We start from the raw sequence: 27,387 nt of genomic DNA on the forward strand, positions 1-27,387 counted from the left end.
ATAAACTTTCCGTTGCAGCAAAAACGTTGCTTTTCAGGATTGGCTCAGACTGTCGGGGCGCTGGCTGCTCGCCCACATGACGACTGGCTCCTAAGTGCTGCAGCTTCTGTTTCTCTCTCTGCCTCTCCGATTAGCTCATGTTCCTCGCTCCCTCGGGCCGGCGAAGCTGCACCCGCGTCCCCGCCGCAAACCCAGCCCCGTCTTCTCCGAACTACTGATCTGGTCAAACTCCGGCCCCTTGCGGGGGCGAGTGGGGGGGTGGGCGAGGCAGCCAGCACAGGTGCCCAAGAAGTGGCGACTTTGAAGATACAGAGGAAACAGCCCTTGTGTCTTGAGGCTGAATTGAACCGGCAGCATCGACAACCCTGGAGACAGACAGGACCCCCCCGCAGTGTGAGACGAGGATGGGCAGTCGGACAGTGCCCCTCACAGGCTAACTCCCAAACCCACAGCTGAACGGGGCCTGAGGGCAGCATGACACTGCAGTATCCATACACCCAAGTGGGAACTGACAGGGAGAAGAGAAGGGAAGCTCTTGCCATGGGATGCTGGGGCCAAGCCGCGGAGGAACCCCGACTCCTCACGCCGCCAGCCTGGCCAGGGAGACCGGGAACTGCACCATCTGCAGGCAGGGGCGTGTAGGGCGCGTGTCTTCATAAAGCAGAGGCTGACTGCGTCTCGCTGAACGGGGGGGTGGCCTCGTCCCCTGAAAAAGGGCCTGGGGGCTTCCGATAAGCGTAGCGCTGTGTGATGCCGGCCGAGAGCCGCTCTGGGCTGCCCTATTCCCGCTGGGGAAGGAGGCCTTGGGGCCACTCCCCAAGGGGGCCCACAGCAGAGACAGGGGGCCTCAGAGAGGTGAGGAGCCCCGGGAGAGAGTGGACCTCACAGAAGGGGGCTCCCCCCCGGGACCATATAGGTCAAAGGTGGACATGACCTGGGAGTCCAGGACCATACCCAGCCCCACGGCGTCCGGCCTGGATCCCTGGCAGTTGTGCAAAGGCCCAGCTCTTCGCTGGGGGGCAGGGCCCAGGCCCCACTCTGCTGTGGCGGGTAGCAGCTGCGACCCAGGAATCACTCATTGCTCCACCAGCCAGTGCCTGCCTCGGTTTCCCCATGCAGTACTGGGAAGGGCTAAGGGGACTAGCAAGGGGCACAGGAGTGGGGGCAGGGGGGAAACCAGTGGCTTGAGGGAATGGGTTAGGTCCCCCCCCCCGACTCTGTCCTAGCTGGGGGGCATGTGCAGCAGCCACCAGCCAGGGCCCAGCTCCCTGTGGGTGGGGGCTGAGCAGCTGACGGGCCACTGAGCAGAAGAGGCGAGGAAGCAGCCACTGCTTTGTCTCTTGCAGTCCCCAACGCGGCCGGAAGAGACGCTTCAGCAAACGCAGCCCAGCCGGGGGAGGAAGAACCCAGAGGAGGTGCTGTCTTCTATGTATCACCCCATGCCTCGGTTTCCCCCAGCTGTAACAGGGGGACACCACTTTCCTCTCCCCCCGCTGCAGGACATGGAGCGGACCAGCCACACCCCAACAAGCGGCTGCTCCGGCCACGAGCCACTGGGACCCAGAGCCCCGCTGCGCCCACTCCGGTGGGGTCAGCAACCTGCTACAGCCACACCAAATATAGCAAGCTGCCCCGCCAGACAAGGAGCAGAACACCTGCTGGAGACAAAGTCTGACCCAGCGGGCAGGTGCACCAGGCACCTGGATTCTCTCCCCAGCCCTCTGGGGCCTCAGTTTCCCCATCCATCTGGCCTGCCTCATCTCTGATTGGCAGTCGCAGCAGCCAGCATTTCTCCCACTTTGTGCCTGGGGGTGGCCCCGCTCCTGGTGGCTAGGACAACAGGGCCTGCCGATGCCCGCACCGCCCATCCCTGAAAGCCCCCCTACCCCCAGGGATTCACACCCTGCGTTCAGGCTGGCACCCGGAGGCCCTCCCTGCCCGGAGACAGACACAGAAGCTGCTGGACGGACCCCCAAGGGACTGGAAAAAATGTTTAATTAGGAGGGGAAAGAAAAGGGGCGAGGGAAGAACACTCCTTACACACACCGAGGGGGACAACAGAACAGGCAGGGGGCGGGGACAAGGAGCCTTCTCAGCCAATATGCACAGAGAGGACACGTCTCTACTACGGATTAGCCAGCTCTGGCAGCCGCTGGCAGAGGCCGCTGGGGGCCAGGAGGAAAAGGGGAGGGGGAGATTTTCCTTCTTTGGGGGGGCCGAGGGTGAAAACAATTGAAAAAAAACCATTTTGGCCATAAAATCGAAAGAGGCCGGGAGGCGACGGACGCGGGCGCTGCCCCTGGCCCGGCGGCTACCAGAAGTCGCGGCGGTGGTAGGAGTCGGGGTCGCAGTACTTGGTGACCACCACTCTGTTGGCGAACTTGCGGCCCGTGAGGCCTTGCATGGCCTTCTGGCAGTCGAAGACGGAGGTGAACTCCACGAAGATCTGGGGGAGAAGGGGCGAGGGCCTCAGCCGGGCACCCAGACCAGGGTGCGTCCCACACACCCGCCCCAGAGCCCTCCACGCCACCGGCTGTGCCCAGGAAAATCCGCTCCCCTTCCAGAGCCAGCCATAAAACCCAGAAGTCCTGGCTCCCTCACTAACCGCTAGCCCTCACTCCCCTTCCAGAGCTGGGCACAGACCCAGGAGTCCAGGCTCCCAGCCCCCCCAACCACTAGCCCCATCTCCCCTACGAGTGCCAGGGAGTACACCCAGACACTCCGGTTCCCAGCCCCCTTCCCCCCCCCCAGCTCTAGCCACTAGCCCCATCTCCCCTCCCGCAGCTGGGCACGAACCCAGGAGTCATGGCTCCCAGCTCCCCCCTCCCGGAGCCGTGGTAGAACCCAGACATCTCCCCCCCACAGGTCCCGGCTGCCCGCGCGGAGCAGGGGCCGCACCTTGCCGCAGCCGGGCACCTCGACGCCGTCGACGGGCCGGGGGATCTCGATGGACTTGACCACCCCGTACTTGCTGCACTCGTCCCGCACGTCCTCCACGATCTCCTCGTACTCCTCGTCGTCCAGCAGCTCCTCGGGCAGCACCATGTTCATGAGGCACAGCACCTCGGTGGGGTGCCCGCCCATCTGCACCTGCGAGCTCATCAGCCCGGGCACCTGCAGCGTCACTGGGGTCTGGTTTATCGTGCTCTGCGGGGGCAGGGGGAGAGTCACCAGATGGGGGAAGGGCCCAAGGCCACGCCCGCCCGGGTCTGCCGGGAGCCCCATGGACTGGGGGGGGGGGGCAGGGCTCCCCCGTCCTACGTTCAGTTCGAAGGGCACAACTTGGAAGCCTCGTGAGATCTCTCTGCCCCACCCCCACCAGCAAGACTCGCCAGGGGACCCTCCGCAGGCGTCCCAGCCCCCCAAGTGACGGAGAAAACGCAACACGTCCCGGGGGGGCCCAAGGGGGAGCAGGAAAAGCCATTTCTGTAAAGAAAACTGCCCCACCCTCTCCGGCTATTGCTAGACTAGAGCAGATGAAAGGGCCCAGGTAGGGTGGGATCCCAGCCCCCCCCCCCCAGCTTTAACCACTAGCCCCCACTCCCCTCCCAGAGCCAGGGATCAGACCCAGGCATCCTGGCTCGCAGCCCGCCCCCCCCACGCTCTAACCACTAGTCCCCACCCCCCTCCCAGAGCCAGGGATCAGACCCAGGCATCCTGGCTCGCAGCCCCGTCCCGCCCCACGCTCTAACCACTAGCCCCCACTCCCCTCCTAGAGCCAGGGATCAGACCCAGGCATCCTGGCTCGCAGCCCCCCCCCCCCCCCCACGCTCTAACCACTAGTCCCCACCCCCCTCCCAGAGCCAGGGATCAGACCCAGGCATCCTGGCTCGCAGCCCCGTCCCGCCCCACGCTCTAACCACTAGTCCCCACCCCCCTCCCAGAGCCAAGGGATCAGACCCAGGCATCCTGGCTCACAGCAGCCCCCCCCCCCCCCCCAGCCCCCATTCCCTTCCCAAAGGGAGAGATCGTACCCAGGCGTCCCCTCCCAGCACGCTCACCAGCGTGGCGTTCTTGGCTCCCACGCTGGCTCTTTGCACCAGTAGTTTCTTGTCGCCCAGTTGCATGCCGTTCAGCCCGGCGATGGCCTTCGAAATCAGAGGGGAAATGAATCTGGCTGCTCCCAGCGCCAGAGTGGGCTGCCCCCCCCCGCTGCAGTCAGCACAGACGCGAGGGCGACAGACAGACGGACACACACACCCTCACTCGCGCACACAGCTCTCCTCTGCCCCGGGCCGCGCGGGAGCGGCCGTCTCCGAAGGCTCCCCCGGGGGCGGTGCATTACCTGCGTCTCCGAAGGCCTCCCGGGCCGCGGGTGGCACGGCCAGCCGGGGAGCCTCTCCCCAGACAGCGCAACCTGGCTGCATTGCCCCGCGCAGCAGGGGGTGCCCTGGCTGGCCCCCACAAAGCCAGGGGGCCGGGGCACAGACCGACGGAGGACTCTCAAGATGGAGTGGGGACAGGAAGGAGCAGCTGCGGGGACCGGCCCAAGTCAGGTTGGGGACAGGAAGTGGAGGGGCACAGCCCCAGAAGACAGACTGGGCACGGGAAGCGGGGCTGGGGGAAGGCATGTGCCCAAGGACAGGGGGTGCAGTCAGGCTTGGGACAGAAAGTGGGGGGTGGCACACGGGGGGACTGCGTGGCCCCAGACAGGCTGGGGCAGGGAAGAGGGACACGGTGACCCAGAATGAACGTGCACAGGCCAAACGCCAGGCTTCGGACGGGAGTGGAGGGGTCAGAAGACAGGCTGGGGACAGAAGCGGGGGGGGGGGGAAGCCACGGGAGGCCAAAGACAGGTTGTGAGGGGAGGCGCAGGCCCAAGAGAGGGGCTGGGGGCCACAAGCGGGGGCGCCAGAGCAGGAGGCGGGGGCCGGACCACACAGACACACACACGCACCCCTCTCGCAACTCACCCAAGTGCCGAGGTCTCGCGCCCAGCATGCACCACTAGACCAGCTCTTTCTAAGCCCTCCGGGGGGGGGGGGGGAGGGGAGAACAGGGAGGTTGGGGGGGGATATGTAGTTACGCGCCTCTAAAAAGGACCCTCTCTGTGGCAGGATGCCCCTCTCCCGCCAGCGCCGGGGCTGAATTTTTTTTTGGGGGTGGGGGGGCGATTTGAAGGAGCGGACGGGGCGGTTTGGTTGGTTGCTTAGTTGTTTGGTTTTTTTTTTTTGCTTTTGGCTTTTGGTTTTTTTAAATCCAAAAAAAAGACATGAAAATAGATATATCAATACTTGCATTTGAACAACTACCGCTGGGAATGCAGCGCACAGAGGGCCCCTGCTGCTACGGGTCTCTTCCTCCTCCTCCCGCTATAACAAAAAGCACAGCGGGAGAAGAGAAAACACCGTTATATAGAAAGTCCGATGAGATTTCTATAAGGCTGCGACCGGCGCGGGGGCAAGGCAGGATCGGCACTGGAGGCAGCTGCTAAGGGAGGAGACTTCCCGGCGACTGCGGGACTTGGTGGAGGGGTTTTTATTGGGGGGTGGGGGGGATCTTACCGGCTTGCATGGACAGAGCAGAGCTGGGGTCTTCGGAATGGTTTGTGGCGGCTGTTCGGGCTAAGATTGGGGAGAAGGGGGGGAAAAGGGGGGGGGGAGGAGAAAACGTAGGCGATCACAGCGACGAGGCGCGGCCTAGGGGGCCCCCGGAGCTGTAAAGGAGAGAAAGGCTGGCGCTCCCTAGGGGAGGAGGAAAAAAAACTTCACCTGCTCAAGGAGGGGAGGAGGAAAAACCAAAGAGAAAAGAAAAAAAAAAGGAGGGCGCACACACCCCCGCGGCTGGCTGGGCTGGCGGACGCAGGCCCCTCGGAGGGCGGGCGGCGGAGCTGCGAGGAGAGGCGGGCGGGGGAGAGGGAGTTGGGGAGTACCTGGTCGGTGACGTTGATGTCCACGTACTCGCAGAAGGCGTAGCCCTTGGACAGCCCGGTGGCGCTGTCCTTCACCAGGTTGAAGGCCTTCAGGGGCCCAAAGGAAGTCAGCAGCTCCTTCACCTGCGGGGCGGGGAGGAGAGGGTGAGACAGGTGTGCTGCCGGGCCTCAGTTTCCCCTCCCACCTGCGGTCTGTTTAGCCCAGGAGCTTTTGGGGGGCAGGGTGGGTTTGGGCAGCAGCCAGGACTGGCTCCCCTGAGCGGGACGCGCCCTCCCCGCCGCTCTCAGGCACTGGGTGCCCGGGCGATGCCTGGCGTGGGTCTGGTAAGCCGCTAGGCATGATGGGAAGGCAACCGCTCCATCCCCCCCCTCCCCTCCATAAGTCCCAGCCCCTCAGCCGGGATTCTCCCAGCTCTCACAGGGCGGCTCGGGCGCAGAGCAGAGGGGTGCGGAGAGCCGCAAGGGAAGCCCAGAGCGGGCGCCCGGGCCCCGGGATCCGCCTGCCGCAGGGAGGCCGCCGGCTGTCCCGCACTCACCTGATCGTCGTTCAGATAGTTGGGCAAGCCCCCGATGAAGAGCTTGTGAGCCGAGTCGGGGACCACGGTGGACACCACGCCTGGTGGGGGAGAAGCAAAGGAACAGGGGGGTCCCAAACCATCCTGTGCGCTCCAGAGCAACTGGTAGGCAGCTCTGCCCGTGCCATGGGATCTGCTCCCGGCATTCCCCCAGGGCCACCTCAGGGCTGAGGGTCCCTCAGAGGCCTCCCCCCCTCCACCCCCACACACCACGTCCTAGCTCCAGGTGAGGGGTCCCCCAATACCCAGCCCCACTCCAGAGGGGCCGCATCTCAGCGCCGGGTCCTGCAGACTCTGGGACTCGGCAGGAGCACGGGGGACGGGTCCTTCCCTCCAATTTCCCCAGCTCCCCACCCAGACCAGCCTACATCATGGTGCCAGGCAGCCCGTGTCTAGGGAAGGGCTGGGCCCCAGCTGGCTCTCCCCTGCCCCAGTGCGTTCTGGGAGCCCACTGCCCCCCCCCCCCCGCAGGGGCAGGCCACTCACCAGGCACATAGACAGACGGGTTCTCGGACATGCCGGGCAGCGGCTGGTAATCGTGGGGGCGGCGGATCTTCAGCGACTGGCCCTGGAAGATGATGCCGTCGAAGGCCATCGCCTGGGTGGTCTCGTCCACGGAGCGGAACTGCAGGAGAGCCGGGGGGAGCCGATGAGGGACATGCCGCAGCCCGGGGCCCCCCCGCCAGGGATGCAGCCCCAGCCCCAGCAGAACCGCAGCCCGACGGCCCTTGAACCCCCATGCTGTGACGCCTTGGTGCGTCCGTGTCCCCAGGCACTGCCCCAGAGGGAGCACAGTCCTTTCCCATTGGCTGGGCGTCTTCACCGCAGGTATCCAGGCGCCAGGTGTGTGTGTGTGGAGGGGGGGGCGGGAGGGGAGACGACTGCCAACTCCTCGCCCACACAGGCTGGGAGCCAGGAGCCAGCAGCCGCAGCCCGTGTCCACTGGCTGCCCCCGTCTCCTCAGTTCGCCAGTTCAATGTAAAGTTTCAAGGGTTAACTCATTAGACAGGAGTTTACATCCCTAGTGTTGACCCAGCTTCCCGACCAGGCACACGAAACCTGGCGCTTGAACAAGAAGCTCCCTAACCCCAGGGGATATTTGGGGGAGAGGGGGTTAAAAGCCAGGTTCTCTGACCCAGCTGGAGTGTCCCAGTTAGAACCCCCCCCCCCCCCCGCAGTGAGGACGTAGGCCACATCACGTAAGCACGAGACCCCTCCACGTCCTTCCCACAAATCCCCCACAGGCCAGACGAGTTCTGCCACCACGGACCGAACCCTAGAGCGTCGCCCCCACAGAGACCCCAGCGCCCCCTGCCCAGACACTGCGAGCAGCCCCCTTGAGATCGCAGGGCCACAGACCGGCCCTGCCGCACGGCTGCTCACCCCTGGGCTAGCTAAGAACATAAGCACGGCCGTACAGAGTAAGACCAACGGTCCATCTAGTCCAGTGTCCTGTCTGCCAACAGTGGCCAATGACAGATGTCGCAGAGGGAGGGAACACAACAGGGAATCATCAGGTGATCCCTCTCCAGTTATCCATTTCCGGACAGAGTCTAGGGATGCCACATCCCTTGCTAATAGCCATTGATGGACCAAAACTCCATGAAACTATCTAGCTCTAACAACCCTGTTAAAGGACTAGTCTTTACAACATCCTCTGGCAAGGAGTTCCACAGGTTGACTGTGCACTATGTGAAGAAAAAACACATTCTTTTGTTTGTTTTAAACAAGTAAATCACTTTTCCTTATTCACTCTCTCCACACCAGTCATGATTTTACAGACTTAGTCTCCTCTTCTCTAAGCTGAAAAGTCTCAGTCTTTTTAATTTCTCTTCATATGGGACCCGTTCCAACCCCTCCTCATTTTTGTTTGTATTGCCCTTTTCTGAACCTCTTCAGCAGACGCAGACGCAGCCACAGGGGCCGGCGAGGTCTGTGTCACACTAGAGCTGGGAGCAAGATTTCCAACCACATGGAGTCGTGGACACAAAACCTAAGTCGTCCCCAAACCAAAATGTTCCTACTGAACGCTGCCGCCATGCCTCATGGGAATTGTAGTTTGCTTGCCTGGAGTCTCTGCTCACCTCTGCAAGCCGGACTTCCAAGCCAGACTTTTTCTTCCATCATGCACCAGACAGGGACTCCCAGCATACACTGCCTTGGCAATCCGAGAGGTGCACCATGGGAGTTGTAGTTCCCTTGCCTCAAGTGCCTATTTGCATAGGACAGGCTCCAGGCCCTGGCCAGACCACATCAGCCAGGGAGCAGCCCAGCCAGGCACTCCCGTGATGCACAATCTCCCATTTCCAAGGGGACAGCCGGGAGTCTCAAGGGAGGCCAAACAGGTGGCCCCGTCTGTGCACAGAACAGGAGCATCAATCACCCCGGAACTACAACTCCCATGAGGCACTGCAGAGGCCTGCAGTGGACCGCACTAAAGAATTTTTTTGTTTCAGAAGGTTGAAAAAGCTTCTATGGGGGGAAGCTGTTCTAGATTTGATTTTAATAAATAGGGAGGAACTGGCTCAGAATTTGGAAGTGGAAGGCAGCTGGGTGAAAGTGACCATGAAATCAGAGTTCATGATTCTAAGGAATGGTAGACGGGAGAACAGCAAAATAGACACAATGGATTTCAGGAAGGCAGATTTCGGTAAGCTCAGAGAACTGGTAGGTAAGGTCCCATGGGAAACAAGACTAAGGGGAAAAACAAGTGAAGAGAGTTGGCAGTTTTTCAAAGGAACATTATTAAGGGCCCAAAAGCAAGCTAGTCCACTGCGTAGGAAAGACAGAAAGTATGGCAGGAGCTCACCATGGTTCAACCAGGAGATCTTACATGATCTAAAAATCAAAAAGGAATCTCATAAAAAGTAGAAGCTAGGACAAATGACATAGGATGAATATAAGCAAATTAGAAAGGCAAAGGCACAAAACAAGCTCGAACTAGTTACAGACATAAAGGGAAACAAGACATTGTATAAATACATTCGAAGCAAGAGGAAGACCAAGGAGAGGGTAGGCCCATTGCTCAGTGAGGAGGGAGAAACAACAACAGGAAACTTGGAAACGGCAGAGATGCTTAATGACTTCTTTGTTTCGGTCTTCACCGAGAAGTCTCATGATGAAGGAACGCCTAACGCAGTGAATGCTAGTGGGAAGGGGGTAAGTTTAAAGATAAAATAAGAACAAGTTAAAATTCACTTAGAAAAGTGAGATGCCTGCAAGTCACCAGGGCCTGATGAAATCCATCCTAGAATACTCAAGGATAGAGAAGGTATCTGAACCTTTTGCTATCATCTTTGAAAAGTCATGGAAGTCAGGAGAGATTCCAGAAGACTGGAAAAGGGCAAATCTAGTGCCCATCTATAAAAAAGGAAATAAGAACAACCCAGGAACTATAGACCAGTCAGTTTAACTTCTTTGCCAGGGAAGATAATGGAGCAAGTAATTAAGGAATCCCTCTACAAACACCTGGAAGATAATAACGTGATGGGTAACAGCCAGCATGGGTTTGTAAAGAACAAATCATGTCAATCTGATCGCTTTCTTTGATAGGACAACGAGTCTTCTGAATAAGGGAGAAGCAGTGGACGTGCTATACCTGGACTTTAGTAAGCCGTTTGATATGGTCTCGCATGATCTTATCGATAAACTAGGCAAATACAACTTAGATGGGGCTACTGTAAGGTGGTTGCATAACTGGCTGGATAACCATTCTCAGAGTCGTTATTAACAGTTTCCAGTCATGCTGGAAGGGCATAACAAGTGGGGTTCCACAGGGGTCTGTTTTGGGACCAGCTCTGTTCAATATTCTTCTTCAACTGTTTAGATATTGGCACAGAGGACGCTTATTAAGTTTGCACATGATACAAAACCGGGAGGGGTTGCAAGTGCTCTGGAGGATGGGTCATAATTCAAAATGATCTGGACAAACTGGAGAAATGATCTGAGGTAAATTAGATGAAGTTTAATATGGACAAATGTAAAGTGCTCCACTTAGGAAGGAACAATCAGTTTCACACATACAGAATGGGAAGCGACTGTCTAGGAAAGAGTACGGCAGAAGGGGATCTAGGGGTTATAGTGGACCACAAACTGAATATGAGTCAACAGTGTGATGCTGTTGCAAGAAAAGCAAACGTGATTCTGGGATGCATTAACAGGTGTGTTGTGAGCAAGACACAAGAAGTCATTCTTTCGCTCTACTCTGCACTGGTTAGGCCTCAGCTGGAGTATTGTGTCCAGTTCTGGGCAGCATATTTCAAGAAAGAGGTGGAGAAATTGGAGGTCCAGAGAAGAGCAACAAGAATGATGAACGGTCTATGAAGGAAGGCTGAAGGAATTGGGTTTTAGTTTAGAAAAGAAAAAATTGAGGGGGGACATGATAGCCGTTTTCAGGTATCTAAAAGGATGTCACGAGGAGGAGAGGGAAAAATTGTTCTCCTTGGCCTCTGAGGATAGAACAAGAAGCAATGGGCCTTAAATTGCAGCAAGGGAGGTTTAGGTTGGACATTAGGAAAAAACTTCCTGTCGGGGGGTTAAGCACTGGAATACATTGCCCAGGGGGGTTGTGGAATCTCCATCTCTGGAGATCTTGAAGAGCAGGTTAGACAGACGCCTGTCAGGGATGATCTAGCTGGTGCTTGGTCCTGCCATGAGGGCAGGGGACTGGACTCGATGCTCTCTCGAGGTCCCTTCCAGTCCTAGTGTTCTATGATCGATGCATTGCCATTTTCAGCCAAAATATTTTGATATCTAAATATGTGCTTGGGGGGGTGAGGGGGAGGACGTGGGGGTCAGGCCCTCCCAGCTGCGGATCACACCCATCCCTTACACACAGCAGACATTTTGCCAGCCATGCCAATGTCTCAGCTGTCTGCCGATGCTGAACGGACCCTGGCCTCTGTCCAATCATGTGGCAAGGAGTTCCACCAGCTCCACACCCGAGGCCCCTCCGGCCAGCAATCCGGGGTGGGCAGCCCGTGACCCACACGTGGCCTCTGGGACGTTCTCTGCGTGGCCTATGACACAACACGACCCTGTCCCGGGAGACAGTCTTGGCTACAGCAATCTCGCAGCCCACTGAGATGCAGCCCACTCACTAGCCTAGGCTGCCCCTTGCTGCAGTAATACTGCTGCTGTGCTGCCCCGTATCAGACCACTAAGCCCAGTGTGGCACCCCCCCTCCCAGCCTGGAGAGATCAGATCAGGGGTGGGGAACCTCAGGGCCCAGAGGCAGCCCCCCGCTTGCCTGGATCTAGCCCCCTAGGTTCAGGGTACCCCACTGGCGCTCCAGCCCCGTTGGCCACTGGGGGCGGAGTGCACAAAATCCACTAGGCTGCCTCCCCTCCCCCCAGACACGGGTGTGTGAGGGGAATGTGGGGAGGGGCCTTTCTCCTCCATGGTGACGGGTTTTTCCCCACTTCTCACTTGTGTCCAGCCCCCGACTGATTCTTCTGTGGGTCTATGGCCCCCAACCCAAAAAAGGTTCCCCACCCCCGGACTAGATCCACTCCTGCCTCCTGCCCTGCGTGGGCAACACCCCCTGCATACAGCACTACGGCATGGACACCCCGCAATCCCAAAACACCTAGGAGTGCACTCTCCACACCCCCTTCCCTAGACTCCCAAGTCCGGAAGAGACCTGGCACCCTCTAGCTTGGGTCTAACAACCCAGAGAACTTCATCCTGTGAGCCCTGCCGCTGATCCAACAGCCAAATGATTCGACAGTCGATTCGTAAGCACCTGGAAGGGCAGCAGGGCTACAAGGAACTGCCCACGGGTGCTTGCCAAGAACAGCACATGCCAAACCAACCGAGCTGCCTTCTCTGACCGGGTGAGCGGCTTGCAGGAGAGGGGCAAACGGCCCACCTGAGGCATCCCACACCACACTGTCAAATGCAAAGCGAGCCCCGATGAAACGCCTCCCTAGAGGGGCGCACAACGGGCTGAAAGACTGGCGCTCAGACTAGCCAGCAAGGGGTCACTAGCCAACTGGGAAGCCAGATCTAGCGGGGCCCTGCAGGCGTCAGTCCTGGGCCAGGTACTAGGGATGTTAAAAAGCGGTGAATTAGGGAACCGTGTAACCAGTGAAAATCTCAACGGTTACACACTGCAGGCTCTGCAGCCCCACTCCTGAGGCTGGCTGCACTGCGGGCTCCCTGGGAACGGGGCCAGCAGGGGGGAGCCAGCTTAAAGCCGGCTCCTGGCACATACGGGCTCCCACCTGCCAGTCCCATTCCTGGGGAGACATGTACCGCCCCCCAGTGCTGCCTCAAACAGATGCAGCAGCACAGGGTGGTAGCCAGCTCCCCAGGAGCAGGGATGAGAGCCTGTGTGTAACCGTTAATGAGAACCGATGAGCCCAGGCTTATCAGTTAATTACTTAAGCAGTTATCCTGTTATAATATTGCCTGGTACTAGGCAATACTGGCGTTAGCGATTAGTATAAAGGAGAAACATGCGTGCCTATAAAACCTGCAGGCGAGACCAAACAGGGAAGGGTCTCCAGCAATGTCCCCTCTAATCAGTCCCATTCATGTGCGGAATAATTTTTGTATATGTGCACCAAGGCCCATGGAAATGTGCACCACCATACAAACAAAACTTAGCTGTGGGTCTGCTGCTCATCAGCTGGGCGGCACTGGAATCTCTCCTGAGCTGCCGCATATGTCTGCAGTGCTTTGGAGGGCGGGGCTAGAATGCCAAACGACTTGAAAGTGGGCCTGCAATCAAGCCCATGAACCTCAGCGAAGACGGGCACGAAGCACTTCCCTTGGGGAAGAGGAAGCCAACGCACAGCTACAAAATGGAGACTCCCGGGCCGAGGGTCGCAGGGCTGACGAGAACCATGGGGCTAGTGGCGATGGATGGGAGGGGTCCTACCCTTTTCTCGACACCCCAGCATTCAGTAACTAAAGGGTTAAACCCAGAATAGTGGCTGTCCGGGAAGTGTTGCCAGGAGAGCCAATGGGAGGAACGTGTGAAGTATGAATTGAAAGCAGGGATGTGCCTGCTGCAGTTCTTTGGGTGGATTTAGGGAGAAAAAACTGGGGGAAAACCAAGTGAACCTTGAGAACCGGACGTGGAACATCTATAAGAACGTAAGAATGGCCGTACTGGGTCAGACCAAAGGTCCATCTAGTCCAGTAGCCTGTTGGCCAACAGTGGCCAGCACAAGGTGCCCCAGAAGGAGTGGACCAAAGACAACGATCAAGCGATTTGTCTCCTGCCATCCCTCTCCAGCCTCTGACAAACAATCCAGCGAGATTCACGTCGACAAAGGACGGAACCTGGGAACAATAATGTGAGTAGACAGGGAATGTGTCGTTAGATGCGATCAGGTAACTGTTTTAAATTGCTGGTTCGCGAACTCTGTGCTCAGCCTGGGCACCATAATGGAAGCGGAATCCCAGGGAAGCAATTCTCCGTCTTCTCAGCTGTTTTTCTCCGTTGCTCTGTAACTCCGGCAACCAAGTAGGCTTTACAAGTGTCGTCTTTTCTATTTTGTTAAGAAAATCACCTAAGACTAGGATCTGATTCCGATATGGCATGAGGGCCGGTGTGCACGGGCCTGAGACTGAGGGGTCTGCTAACAGAAATTGCAGTTTGTCTGCAAGCTCTCCCCCGAGGGAGAGGATCTTGGGGAGTTTTTAAGCAGAAGCCTATGGAGGCAAGGTATTTTTAAAGTCTCCTGCAGGTCCCCACCTTCTGCACGCGAAGCCTTGACAGATGCGGTTACTAAAAAGGCAGACCTCCTGGGTGGGATTAATGGCAGCTGAGAAGGCCCAGCTGGAGGCCTGGATCCAGTCTGGGGTGTCACACTTGAGGCAGGACACAGACAAACCGGAGAGTCCAGAGGAGAGCGACAAACATGACCCAAAGAGCTAGAAAAGCTGATGTCAGCGGAAAGGTTAGAAAAATCAGGTTGATTTGAGACAAGATGACCAAGGGGAAAAAAAAAAAAACTTCAAACATGGGATGCAAAGAAGCCAGGAATCAATTGTTCTTCACGCCCGCCAAAGACAGGACCAGATGCAATGGGTTTAAATCAGCAGGATGGTTGATTTTGGTCAGATGTTACCAAAATAAGGGCAGACAAGCTCTAGAACCTGCTTCCTAAGGAGGCTGCGAAATCCCCATCGCTGGAGGCTTTTGTGACAGGTCGGACAAACCCCACCAGTGCCGGTCCAGGTCCTCCTGCAGCGCAGGGGGCTGGACTCTGACTCTCGAGGTCCCTTCCAGCCTGATAGTTCTGATTCTGTAACTTTGGGGGGCAGCGAGAGGGGCACAGTCAGGAGAATCCAGTCTGAATTCCAGCACGCTGAGACACGGAGAAGCCACGCCGCCCCCAGGCCAGTGACGCCAATGGCTCCTTCCCCTACCGTGAAAAATCTGCCCCAGAATTGGTCTCCATCCTCTCCCGGCCACTGGCTCTGCTCCTGCCTCTTTCCGCTAGACTGAAAAGTCCTCTGCCAGCAGACGGCTCCTCCCCGGAGAGGTGCCAGCCGGGGACCAATTCACCTTTCAGCCCCCTCCACAGAGAGTCAATCGACTCAGTTTCTGAAGTCTCGCTAGGAGGCAGGTGTGCCGTAGTGGGGGTACTTGCTGGGCTGTGGTGACCCCTGCTGTCTGGAGCAAGACCCAGCAGGGAAAACCTCACTATGCAAAGGTAATGCCAAACTTGTTGAACCAGACACCCCCCATGGAGAGGAACAAAGGAAGGTGGATGCTGCCCTGGCTGGGGGGCAGGGCTGGAAGAGAGTTAGTGGGTTGTTGGCTGGAAGCATGGAGGAGACGGCCTAGGGAAAGGGGCTGGAGTTTAGGGGGCCCAGTCTCCCCCATCTCAAGGGGGCCTGAGGCATCCTAGCCCAGCTCTGTGACCAGATTACAGCTGTGCTGTGCTGTATCCTGGATAGGCAATAAACAACCTCCATTACACCAGCTGGTGCAGTCTGTTTGTGCCATTTCGGGGTGCAGGAGACGGGGAAACCCCATCGCGCCGTCACAGCAGGCTCCCCAGCCCACCTATCCTTCTCCTAGCTCTTCTTCCACACCCGTCTCATGGGAGCCATCTCACACATGAAGCGAGGAGACCAGGACAACACAGGGGGTCCGACACGGCTCTGACTAACCCGGAAGTGAGAAATTCACACCACCTATGGCCAGAGGGGACTGCTGCGTTCATCTAGCACCGTGAGGTCCAACATGCTAGCCACGTGGCTCTCTGGGCCATTGAGTGTGGCCAGTTGGGCAGCTGAGTGTGGCTAGTTTGCTCTAGCAGTGGCCACAATAGTGGCTACAGCTTCAGATCTGGTTGGATACCACGGATCCAGCGCATAATACAGTCCCCCCCCTCCCCCCACCAATAGCTCCTGTTCAAATCACAGCAGATCTGGCACAAAAAGAGCCAATATGGATTTCTGGTGCTGGAAATTCCACTCCAGCCTTTGGGAAGTTGCTTCAATGGTGAAGTCTCCTCACGGTGAAAAATTTACACCTTATTCATGGTGTGAGTTTCTCTAGGTGCAACCGGCAGACACAGGAGCAGGTAGACTTTGCTCTGCTAGTCTAAAGGGCCCAAGATCTCATTTCTGCTCCCCATCTAGGCACTTCGAGATTGGATCAAGTCACCCTTCAACTTCCTCATAGGGATACAATGGTGTAGTCCAGCAGCTCTCAAACTTTTGAGGCTCAGAGCCCTTTACATGCATAAAAATTTATGCGGTCCACTGACTGTATGTGTTGTACCTATCGAAGTTTCCAGTTTGTCAATCTCGCGGAGCCCAGTTTGAGAAACACTGGTGTAGTCGATTAACCGACAAGCAAAAGCTTATAAGTTAATGCTACAGACTACATGCATTACCACCCCTCCCGCCAGTAAATGTTTTAGCAGGCTGGCCAGCAGCCCGGCTAAGTCCTGGCTTGCGCCAGGTCCAGGACGTATGTTCTGTTCAGCCGCAGCAAGGGTAAGAACAGAAGGAAAAGAAATGCTCTGCATTTAAAGTGTATTAGGAGCCAAGCGGGCAGCCTGGCTTAGTTCTGGCTTGCGCTGAGTCTGGCAGCTTAGACACCCCCTCTTCCGGACTGGGGCTTCTGCCTCCCCGCGCTGCTGGCTCTGTAGTAGAGGCAGCAGTGCGGAGCAACAGGCAGCCGGTCTGTGACCAGCTCCTCTCTTGGACCAGCTCCCGCCTGGCACCTCGCGCTGCTGCCTCTGATACAGAGGCAGCAGCGCTGAGTGGAAAGGGCACCTCAGGACTGGGACCGGAGTGCACTGGCTGCCGGCTCCACCCCGGGGACTACAGAATAGCCGACTAACTGATAAGAATTCATGAGGTTAATCGACTATTCAATTAACCAATATTTAACATCCCTACTTCCTCATGAGGCAACTTATATTCCCAATAAGGATTTTTTTTTTCAAGCCTCAACTTGTTTTTGTGGCTCTTCTCGGAACATTCTTCTGGACGCCAGAATGGGACAGTTAGGTCTATTCCAGGTGCCCCGGGCCTCACTGTGCCAGGCGCTGGAAAGACAGACGGACCGAAAACCCCCCACTCACCTCCAAGAAAGCAAAATTCTTGTCCTGATTGATCTGCACAGCCAAGACGGGGTTGCCAGGGGCTTGGGTCAGCCCTCCGAGGCGCATCTGAGCATTGAAGAAATCCATCATGGCCTCCTGCAGAGAGAGAGACAGGAGGGGAGTGAAGTAGGGCAGCGCGGCCAGCGGCGCCGGGAATTTCAAATAGATAGCAAAGAGCAGGTGGGAAAACTAGAACAGCCTACTTGCCTTGCATGATGGTAGCAAACTTTTGTGCTACGAGGGATTTCAGCCCCACAATTTTCACTTTAAAAAGAAATGGAAACAACTTTTTGATCTTGGTTTTTTGGTTGAGCGAGAGTCAAATTCAAATAATAAGAGACACGTCCGGGCCCTACCGCTAGCTGGAGGGGGAGCCAGCCCCGGCTGTCACCAGGCAGGACAAATTAAACAAGGGCTCGCAAGTGACTGGAGCGGAGGAAAGTGCAAACTACACCTGTGCTCCCGTTACCAAGCCCGGGAGCGAAGAGGGCAAGCAGCGGAGACTCAAATTGCATAGGGGTAAGTAGAGAGACCCATCCGCATTCATCATGGGGGGACAGACTGAAACCTGGGCCCACTCGGGACAGTCGCAGCTACCGATTCCCTACACAGGCTTCGCAGACGGTCCCAGTTCTATTCCTGCCCACTCCCGCTCCAGGCCACCTCGGCTCTGAGCCAGGGGACCGATCTCCCCACAAGGCTGTAAAGCAGCCGACGGACCGGCAGGCCCATTGGCCACCTAGCTCCGGCCCCAGCGAGACGCTAGAGTTAGCATTTGACTTGAAGCTGGCTAGGCGCTTAGCCGCACGGCGTCACCCTCGCTCTCTGGATTCAGCTCTCCTTGGCTGCCAGCACCCCCCTGTTTTGGAAAGAAAAGTTACGTCCTCCGGCGCTCCTCGACGGGTCCCAGGCACAGAGAGAGGGCGGGCGACACACGGACAGGAGAGCACGGCAGCCAGGCTGCCAAAGCCGCTAGTACCTCAGTGATGCCGAAGGGGATATTTCCAACGTAGAGGCGGCGGGCCTGCCGGGTCATCTGGCTGCCGACCACCGGGACTGGGGTGGGGGTCACGGCCAATCCATCAGGGGTCATGGTCGGGAGGAGAGCTGTGGCTGGAATCTGACCCGCGGCTGGGAAAGAGAAACACCGATCCACACGGTCAAAAGCCAATCCCGCCCCCCTTGCGCTGGTGGGAGAGTGGGGGCGATGAGCAGACGAGCGTGGGGGGAGCTAGAAGAGGGCCAGGGCGGCTGGCAGAGGTCTGCTCCCTGCCCGGACAGACGGCACCTAGGTGGGATAGATACCTTGCATGGCTTTGTACTGCATGGGGGTGATGTGCTCAAACCCAGGGGGCGGCACGTCCCAGTACTTGCGGATCTTCTTCTTCTTCTCATGCCGGGGGGAGCGGCTGGTGAGAGAGGAGAGAGACGTGTCACCAGGCTGGAGGGACGAGGCCGGGGTGGGGCCAGGCGAGGGCATCAGTTTGTGCCGTGACAGTGCTGCCACCCAACCCCAGCCCCTCAGGATTTGGAGGGGGGGAGGGACCGGAAGAATTCCCAGCCCACTAGGCCCCATCCCCATTTTCGGCCAATCCCCACCGCGACATGAGGCAAGAGCCCAGTGCCTAGCCCAGAAGGGGGCAGCAGGCAGCAGCCATGCTCTGCTGTTTCTGACACAGGCCTCCTCCACCTTGGGGGTAAGCCAGTCCCTCCCCACCTGTGCAGCCAGGGTAACGGCACTCACCTCAGTGGGCCCGCAAGATTTAGGGGTGACCTGCAGAGGGGAGGAGGGGAAAAAAAATTCAGGTTTTTTCCTGCTTCTTTATGGCCCCTGAAAGAAAGGAGCGTTCGGAGAGTTTGGAAACTGCTGGAAACGCCACAGGGCGAGCAGAGCCCGGGGGCGGCGCCAGCTGGCGGGAACGGCGGCACAACGCTCCTAGAGCGCTACTGTCGGCCGCGGGGTGACCAGAGCCGCACGAGGCAGGGCAGGGCACCGCGTGTCTCCCTGCCTCGTGGCCTGGCCGGTCAGCCCCCCAAAGGGAGAGGGCTCCGCGGCAGCATGCGGGGGACTGCAGAGCACTCGGTCTGCGCCGCCTGGGCTGCTAGGGCGCTGGAAAACCCGCCAAAGCCCCCGGCAGAAGGGAGCTATGTCTGAGAATCCCAGAGCAGCCCGGGTTAGCCTCCCGCCACTCGGGAGAGGGCGGGGGGGGGGGGGGGGAAAGACAGGAGATTTATTCTCCCCCCACACGGGTCACAGAACAAGATACTGCGGAGCCAGGAACAGAACCCAGGATCCTGGCACCCAGCCCCACCCTCCCACTCTAATCTCTAGACCTTACTCCCCTCCCACAGGAAGAGTAACCTGTGCTCCCGCTGCACTGTGCAGTTGTGCGGCCACCCAGGAGTTAATCGAGTGCTGTGCACGGATCGGCTGAGCCTCATGCATCCAGCCGTGGGTGTTTGGGTCCCCCCCCCCCCCGCTGCTCCTGCCCTCTTCCTTGGTACCCCTGTCCAGCTGCTCCCGGCACCCTCCCGCTGGCTGAGCCAAGCAGGGGGAAGGGGTGGTGCGGATATCAGGGCACGTCCCGTCCTCCCCGCCAGGCCCCATCTCTGTGGGGGTGCGGGGCTCGGGAACAGAGCTGCTGGGGTCTGAACATCCAGCTTCCTGGGGTGGGAGCGCCTTCGAGAGACAGCACAGGGGCGGGTGCGCCCAGACGGCCCCGGCGCAGAACGCGCGCGCCTAGACGGCCCCGGCGCAGAACACGCGCGCCTAGACGGCCCCGGCGCAGAACACGCGCGCCCAGACGGCCCCGGCGCAGAACGCGCGCGCCCCACACCCGCAGAGTCTCTGCCTCTCCCCCAACACACACTGTCTCCGACACACTCACCTCCCAACACCTCCTTGTGTTGCTGTTGGTGTTACTTCTGGGTATTTCCTGCAATGCACGTACATGCTCTGTCAGGGCATCCTTTCAAAGGGCCCCCACTGCCATTTTGGTCTGGGCCTCTCATAATTTTCTCTCTCTCTTATGCTTAAAGTTAACCGAGCAGGGAGTTGGAAAGGGCCCAACCTACCATGGCGGGAGTCACTATCTTGCTGGGAGCTTTTTCAAAAGATCCCGCATCTCTAGGGGGTTTATACTGGGGCGCACGTCCGCACCGCAGCTCGAGTTTGGCGCATAAATTCATTCCTCACGTGGATGGAAACCACTGGTGGGAACACCCCTGCTCTCTTCCCAAGACTAGCCATTCCTCCCCCTCTGGCTCCTCGAACCGGCCACGCACCGGTGAGGACTGGGAGGGGGGGGGGGGGGGGAAGGGGCTCCCAGGGCCCACCCATCCCTACCTGCGTCGCCTGCGGTCCCGCGAGACACTGCGCTGGTCTCTGTTGCGTCTCTCCCGGCTGCGGCTGCGGCGCTTCCGGTCGCGGCTCCGCGAGCGGCTATGGCTGCGCTTCCGGTGACGGTTCTCCTTGTCGCGCTCTGCCAGGGAGGGGGGGGCAGGGAGGTTAGCAGGGGGTGCATAAGCCCCCCTCCCCAATTCGCAGCTTCTGAGCTCCCCAACAGGAGGCTCAGGCCTTGTGCGCGGTGGATCCAGTTGAAACGACAGACACTACTTTGCAAGAGGCAACCCGTGGGGGACTCCAGCTCCCAGCATGCAACACTCCCTCCATCTCCAGGTGCAGCCAGCAGAGACCCCCCCCCCCCTCAGCTCCCACCACTGTTTGCTGCAGGGCATGCTGGGAATTGTAGTTTTAGAGGCCCACTCTGCTACACTTGGCCTTATGATGGGGCCAGGCAGTCAGCTCCCTGGAACCAGGAGGCCTTCTGTCCAAGGAGGGTTGGCCCAGGCACCCTGCCCTGCCTCGTGAGCAGGGCCAAGCTGCCCGAAACGCCAGGGCACGAGGCTAAGGCCAGCTCCTCCCCAATGCCACCTACCCTGCAGCCTCGCTCCCTTCTGATCATGAGCCCCGTGCCTGCTGGGCTGGGTAAAGCCGGTGGCAGAGCACAACCCCTCCCCCCATCACTATTTTATTGCCCCTGGTGAGCATCCTGCCCGTCCCCCCCTCCTCGCCAGAAGAACACAGGCACCGAAAGGTGCCCTTGGCCAGAGCATGAGACATCTAAGCAGGTTCAGCACTGGATGCCCACTGCAAGGCAGCAGAGCCTCGGTGAATTAGGTGCTAAACTAACTTTGTCAGCCGGAACCAGAACCCAGCCGTGCAGATGCCCCGCTCCCCCCTCGCTCTAACCACTGGACCCCACTTCCCTCCCAGAGTCAAGGATGGACCCCAGGAGTCTGGATTCACATGCTGGTGTCTGACTTCCCTGCCTCACCCAGTCGACGTGTCACTGAAAGAGGCCTTCATCCCAGCCCCACAGCTGTGCCCCCCCGCCCCCCCAAGCGGATTTTAGGCACTGCCAAGAACCTGCCAGTCCTACCTCAAGCAATGGGAGCTGCACTCCCATGCCATGCGCCTTGGGGAGGGGGGGGAAACGGAAGGTTAGGTCAAGTCTCCAGGTTTGTAATAGGCTCTTCCATTAGAGAAACTACGGCTTTGAGAGGGAGTTTTAAGATAAAGAACAAGACTATTTGAATATACCATCCTAGAGCTCCTGAAACACCACTCTGGGTGCCTCCCGCTGGTCCCCCAATGCTCCACTCCCTTCCCCTCCCCCGCACCTGGCCCATGGCTTCCCAGCTCCCCATAGGACCCCTCAACTCCCCCACCTGCCTATTACCTCAGCCCCCCCATAATTTTCTGCCACCAGCCTCTCTTTATTCTCCACCTATCCCTTAGCTCCCATTTGCTGTCCCCCGCAGTTCCAGCCCTGTGCCTCAGTTTCCCTCAAAACGGGGGAACTAGACGTAACCATTGGGTCTGTGACACTTTGGGCCCCATCCCCAGCTGTGGTGGTCTTGAACCCCTCACGCCCCCTCTGCAGGGCTCGGTTTCACACTGGAGACAGTCTGAGCCGGGAGGGGGAGGAAGGCCAGGCTCCAGAACACAGCAGCCTGGCCAGGGACCTGGCCAAGTGCCCACAGCTGTGCAGGGAGGGAAAACAAAGGCCAGCGTCATGGGCTCAGCCGTACAAAGCCTCGCTTGTGAGGGCTGAGCTGGAGCCAGCCATGTGCATGGGGGGCAGGCAGGGAGGTAGCTGGTTTCGCGGTGAGGGCAGCTCTGGGACTGCACTGGATGGGCGGCAGCATCTGAGCCGCCCCGCTTCCAGCAGCACAGTGGGCGCTGGCGGTTTGGGCACCTGCTTGGGAGCCGGGCAGGGATACGCCATGTTCCATGGGACAGGTTTCCAGCCTGAGAGGGGGTGGCTGGCCCAGCGTCTCAGGCCCCAACCCCCGCCCCCAATTCAATTCCCTGCTCCACCACAGACTGCCTGTGCAGCCTTGGTTCAGTCACTTAACCAGGCTGTGCCTGAGTTTCCCCACAGGAGTGTGGAGAGGGTCAACACACCAGAGCTCGTGAAGGGCCTGAGCTCCAGGTCACAGCGCTAGGGATGATCAGGGCAAACTCCAGAAAGCTGCCAAGAGTACTAGGTTTGAATCCTGTCTCCGGACCTAAGGGGAATAGCCGTACAGCCCATTGACCCCACCTCCCGCACAAAGCAGGGAGAACAGCCACCATTTTAACCATGGATCCTGGGCAAAAATCAAAGCTTCCTGGCACTCAGCAGACTCAGTCGAAGGCATGCAAGGGAGAGAACACCCTCGACTGCTCCATGGCCGATTTTGCTCGGGGTGAGGCAAACTGAGTGGCAAACTGATGACCTTTAAGATCATTGTTGTGTCCCTGAACCACATGAACCCCACAGCCCTGGCTCCTAGGGAGCTCAGGCAACGTCCCAGAGAGGGTTCCCAGCAGGTTTTGATATTGAGGGAGATTGGTTGGTCTTGTGGCAAGGCACTGAGGGGTATCCGGACTCCACTGTTCTGTGAATCACTGTGTCTAGCTATGGTAATCATCCAGCCCCCGGAACCGGTGGTAACGGACCGCCTCACAGCCCTCAATCTATTCACCTCCTTGGCTCCCCTGTGCTATTGTCTCTGGTTTCCAGATCCTGCCTCAACTACTACTTCTCAGCTGGGGACCTCCAAGCATTTTACCGTTAGCCCCGTTTTACAGGATAGGGAAACTGAGGCAAGGCGAGCCTGTGACCAAGCAGCGAATTGAATACGGCTCCACTAAGCACTGGACCATCTTTATGGGATTCAACCGCCATCTCCCGAACCGTGCCATAGCCCTACAGCTGCCGAAAGACAGATCTAGGACCACGGTTTCACTGTGTCCGCGGAGGCTGATTTTCCATTGCAGCAGCACCTAGCACCACCAGGACAGGCATGTACAGATTTTTATGGGGCAAATGTCAGAACGCATCTATTTCACCACACACACACACACACACACACACACGTAAACAGATCATTGACATTTACAGAAAGGTAAAGTAGGAAAAATGCCACCTGAGAACAAAACCTGACCTCAATTCACATCAAACCAGTGGTGATGGCGTGATATTCATGTAAGACCCACTCCAAACTTGCCCTATTGTGAGCATTCAAAGCCATAGAAAACTTTGTAAAAAAAACCCTCCCCCCAATTTCATGCAACTACAAAAACGTAAGTTAAAAAAAATCTTCAAAACCCATCATTTCACACAACTGTGGAAACAAATCAGCACAAAAAAAAGGTTTATTCCCTCCCAAGTCCGTGCCACTGTGGAAATTTAAATAGATAAAAAAATTATTAAAACCCATAATTCTGAATTAACGTTTAAAAAGGTAGAAAAGTTATTTAACCCCATCATTTTGTGCAACAGTGAAAATTTAAGCCAGTGCACATGAAAAAGTTAAAACCTCAGATTGTGCAGAACTCTCCAAGTGCCAACGAGCATCAAAAATGCTAAACCATAACCCAGATGAGCCATCCAAATTACAAAAAAATAAGACTCGAGTTCTGTCAAGTGGAGGAATGTAATACCCCACACCTCTGAGGGGTTATTTATAAAGGCTTTATGCTTTTAATAGGATCCCGGCTCTACTGGCTCTGGAGCCACGCTGCACTTTGACGTAAGCTAGCTCCCAAAACACAATCTTCTGCTGTTTGCATAGGGGCTCGGCGGACAGCAATGGTGCTGGAACAGACTCCGCTTTACACCAGAGCAGGATGTCCCATGTGCTTCCTTCCAAAGGCAACAGAGAGGATCAATCTCCCAGCCACACAAGGGATTTTAAACCTATGCAGGTCCCGGGTCTGGATCCTCAGAGGGGTTTTTCCCTCTGAAAGCTCCAAGCAGGGCATCCACCCCCAATTCTATTACGGGCAAGAGACTCACATCTGGCTCCAAACACTTGCCTCTGGCTGCCGCTCCCCAGCATTAAGCCCTGGGGTGCCCCATGGTAGGGTGATACCTGCCCCTCCCCCCACCCCTTGGGGCTTATTTGCCAGGAGGGGACGCCGGCCACAAGGGGATAACTTGGATTTCCCTCTCTCCCCACGGAGGGGCCTGAGGCTGCCGGGAGTGGGGGAAGGTGTTCCTGCCCCTCTCTCCCTCCCCGCCACCTAGTGGGGGGGGGGGGGGGAGCACACCCACATGTTTCAACCTCTCCCTAGCCTGCTACAATTAATAATCAAAATTCAGCGTCTCTGCCCAAGGGGATGGATACAGGGTGGAGAAGGTTAGGCAGGAGAAGCAGGGGCTGCCTGGGGGAGGAGGGGGGAGGTTGCCGGCAGAAGGGCAGCAGGGAGGGGGCTGTGGGGATTGAGTGGGGCACAGGGAAAGCTGGCGGGTTGGGAGCAATCAGGGTCAGGCTGGGAGGTGGTGACAAATGGGAGCAGGTGCTCAAGAAGTGGGCAGGGAGCTCTGGGCACCAGCACAGGTTGGGGTGCTGCTGGGGGCCAGGTGGAGCAGGAGCATGGGGTCTGGCACTGCTATGGGGCAGGTAGACAGGCACTGGCAGAGGAAAGGGGAAGTGGAGGATGGAGAAGCTGTGGGCAGGTAAAGGGTAGCCAGCTGGAAGGCTATGGGGAGGCGTAAGAGGCACTCAAAGGTTGGGGGCCACGAGCTGGAAGGGGACTATGGAGCAGGCTGCGAAAGGGGGTGCTTAGGAGAAGGGATGCTAAAGGCATGGCTATTGGGACTAAGGGAATAAGAGCTATGGGGCAGGCTGAGGAACAGGGGGTGGGGGTCCTGTAGTGATTCTCAATGGGGTGGTACAAGCAAATTTCAGGGGGCAAGTTGGGCCAATGTTAGACTAGCTAGGGCCTAGTATGAAGCCCTGCTGCATGAGAATGAAATCCAGGGACCTGAGCCCTGCCCCCTGGGACAATATAGTTTCATGTGGGCCCAGTGCCATGGGGCTGCAGGCAACTGCCCTAACTCCAACCCTGGCTTTTAGATGCAAAAAACCACTTATGGGGGCAGAAGTGGCTGGCTAGTTTTTATAGCATGGGGGAGAGGCTCAAAAAGGGTAAAACATGCAGGGTCTATGGGGTAGGGGAGAAATGAGGCTTGCTAGGAATCTATAGAAGCAGGGGACAATAGGGAGTGGGGGGGAGCCATGGACCAGGAGATCTCTGGGGATGGCTGGGAGGCCGAAAGGGCAGGGAATCTATGGGGCTAGCTAAGGGTCTCTGGGCTGGGGAGGGTCTAGGAGATGAAGTATAGGGGGGGTGGTCCATGGGGCTAGCGGAAGACCTAGATGGGAAGCCCATAGGACTACCTTGAAACTATGGGGTAGACGAATCCATAGGATTGGATCAGAGGGGGGAGGGGGTTTACGGGGGCGGGAATCTGTGGAGGTGGGGGGAAAAAACGTGGGGTGGAGGGGGGGCCCCTATGGTGTGGTAGGGAGCCTGAGAGAGCACACTGTAGTGCAGGGGGAGCTAGGGAGCTAGCCAGGGGGCGCTATGGGGTGGGAGGGGAAGCCCGGGGGGGCGCTATGGAGCACGGGGTATCCATGTGGCTGGCGGGGAGGAGCGTTTTGTGGCGAGAGAGTCCGGGGGGGGAGGTCATGGGGCTGGCCTGGGAGGTGCTACGGGGCGGGGGGGAAGCCCTAGGGAGCGCTATGGGGCAGTAGGGAACCTGGGGGGGGGCAGTAGGGAATCGGGGGGGGCGCTATGGGGCGGGGGGAAGCCCTAGGGAGCGCTATGGGGCAGTAGGGAACCTGGGGGGGCAGTAGGGAATCGGGGGGGCGCTATGGGGCGGGGGGAAGCCCTAGGGAGCGCTATGGGGCAGTAGGGAATCTGGGGGGCAGTAGGGAATCGGGGGGGGCGCTATGGGGCGGGGGGAAGCCCTAGGGAGCGCTATGGGGCAGTAGGGAACCTGGGGGGGGGGCAGTAGGGAATCGGGGGGGGCGCTATGGGGCGGGGGGAAGCCCTAGGGAGCGCTATGGGGCAGTAGGGAACCTGGGGGGGCAGTAGGGAATCGGGGGGGCGCTATGGGGCGGGGGGAAGCCCTAGGGAGCGCTATGGGGCAGTAGGGAATCTGGGGGGGGCGCTATGGGGCGGGGGGAAGCCCTAGGGAGCGCTATGGGGCAGTAGGGAACCCGGGGGGGGCGCTATGGGGCAGTAGGGAACCCGGGGGGGGCGCTATGGGGCAGTAGGGAACCCGGGGGGGGCGCTATGGGGCTGGCCAAGGAGGCGCTAGGGGGCGGGGGGAATCCATGGGGCTAGCCGGGGGGGCGCTATGGGGCGGGGGGGGGAGCCCGGGGACGGACGGGAAGCGCCCCCCCCCCCGCACGCTACGGGCCCCCCCGGGGGCCCCGGCCCGGCCGCGCCCCGCCCCCACCTTGCTTGTTCTCGTTGAGCTGCCGCTCGAACTCGTCGAAGTCGGACATCGCGGCCCCCGCCTCGCTCCCGCACAGGCCGCGGCGCCTCCCGCTCGGCCCCTTCCGCCCCGCGCTCGGGGAGCTCCGCCGCCGCTCGGCCCCTTCCGCCCCGTGCTCGGCAATCTCCGCCACCGCTCGGCTACTTCCGCCCCGCACTCGGGGAGCTCCGCCGACAGTCGGCCCCTTCCGCCCCGCGCTCGGGGATCTCCGCCGCCGCTCGGCTCCTTCCGCCCCGCGCTCGGGGATCTCCGCCGCCGCTCGGCTCCTTCCGCCCCGCGCTCGGGGACTCTCCGGGCTCCTTCTGCGCGGAGACTCCGCCCACGCCCGGGCCGCGGCTTCGGAAGATTCCGCCTGCTCTTCGGCTCCGCCCTCCCCTCCCGCCTCTTCGCAACGCTGCTTCGGCTGCGGCCGGAGACGGGGGGAGGGGGCTTCGGCTCTTTCCGCCTTCCCGGCCGCGAGAGAGGAGAGCGCGCGCGGTCGCAGGGAAAGGGGCCAGAAAGAGGCCACTTCCGGTAGG

General features: G+C 58.8%; 1 protein-coding gene across 7 annotated transcripts; it reads right to left on the reverse strand.

The window, feature by feature from the left end:
* Positions 1 to 1,978: 1,978 nt before the first annotated feature.
* U2AF2 (U2 small nuclear RNA auxiliary factor 2) lies at positions 1,979 to 27,387 on the reverse strand. Of its 7 annotated transcripts, none has more exons than XM_075915170.2 (13): positions 26,831 to 27,387; positions 20,374 to 20,509; positions 19,916 to 19,963; positions 18,772 to 18,858; positions 18,333 to 18,436; positions 18,007 to 18,158; positions 17,007 to 17,123; positions 6,937 to 7,072; positions 6,409 to 6,491; positions 5,873 to 5,995; positions 3,975 to 4,097; positions 2,899 to 3,147; positions 1,979 to 2,446 (listed from the first exon to the last, which is right to left on the reverse strand). In XM_075915170.2, the coding sequence occupies exons 1-13, from the start codon at positions 26,877 to 26,879 to the stop codon at positions 2,312 to 2,314; spliced, it is 1,542 nt and encodes a 513-aa protein (XP_075771285.1). In that variant the 5' UTR covers positions 26,880 to 27,387; the 3' UTR covers positions 1,979 to 2,311. The 7 variants fall into 7 exon arrangements, with proteins under 7 accessions (XP_075771285.1, XP_075771286.1, XP_075771287.1 ...); XM_075915171.2 differs by having other exon boundaries at positions 3,975 to 4,088; positions 6,409 to 6,488; positions 6,934 to 7,072; positions 26,831 to 27,386; XM_075915172.2 differs by having other exon boundaries at positions 4,002 to 4,097; positions 6,409 to 6,488; positions 6,934 to 7,072; positions 26,831 to 27,386.

Source organism: Pelodiscus sinensis, chromosome 18, assembly GCF_052426305.1.
Source record: "Pelodiscus sinensis isolate ZL-2025 chromosome 18, ASM5242630v1, whole genome shotgun sequence".
Taxonomy (NCBI): Eukaryota; Metazoa; Chordata; order Testudines; family Trionychidae; genus Pelodiscus; species Pelodiscus sinensis.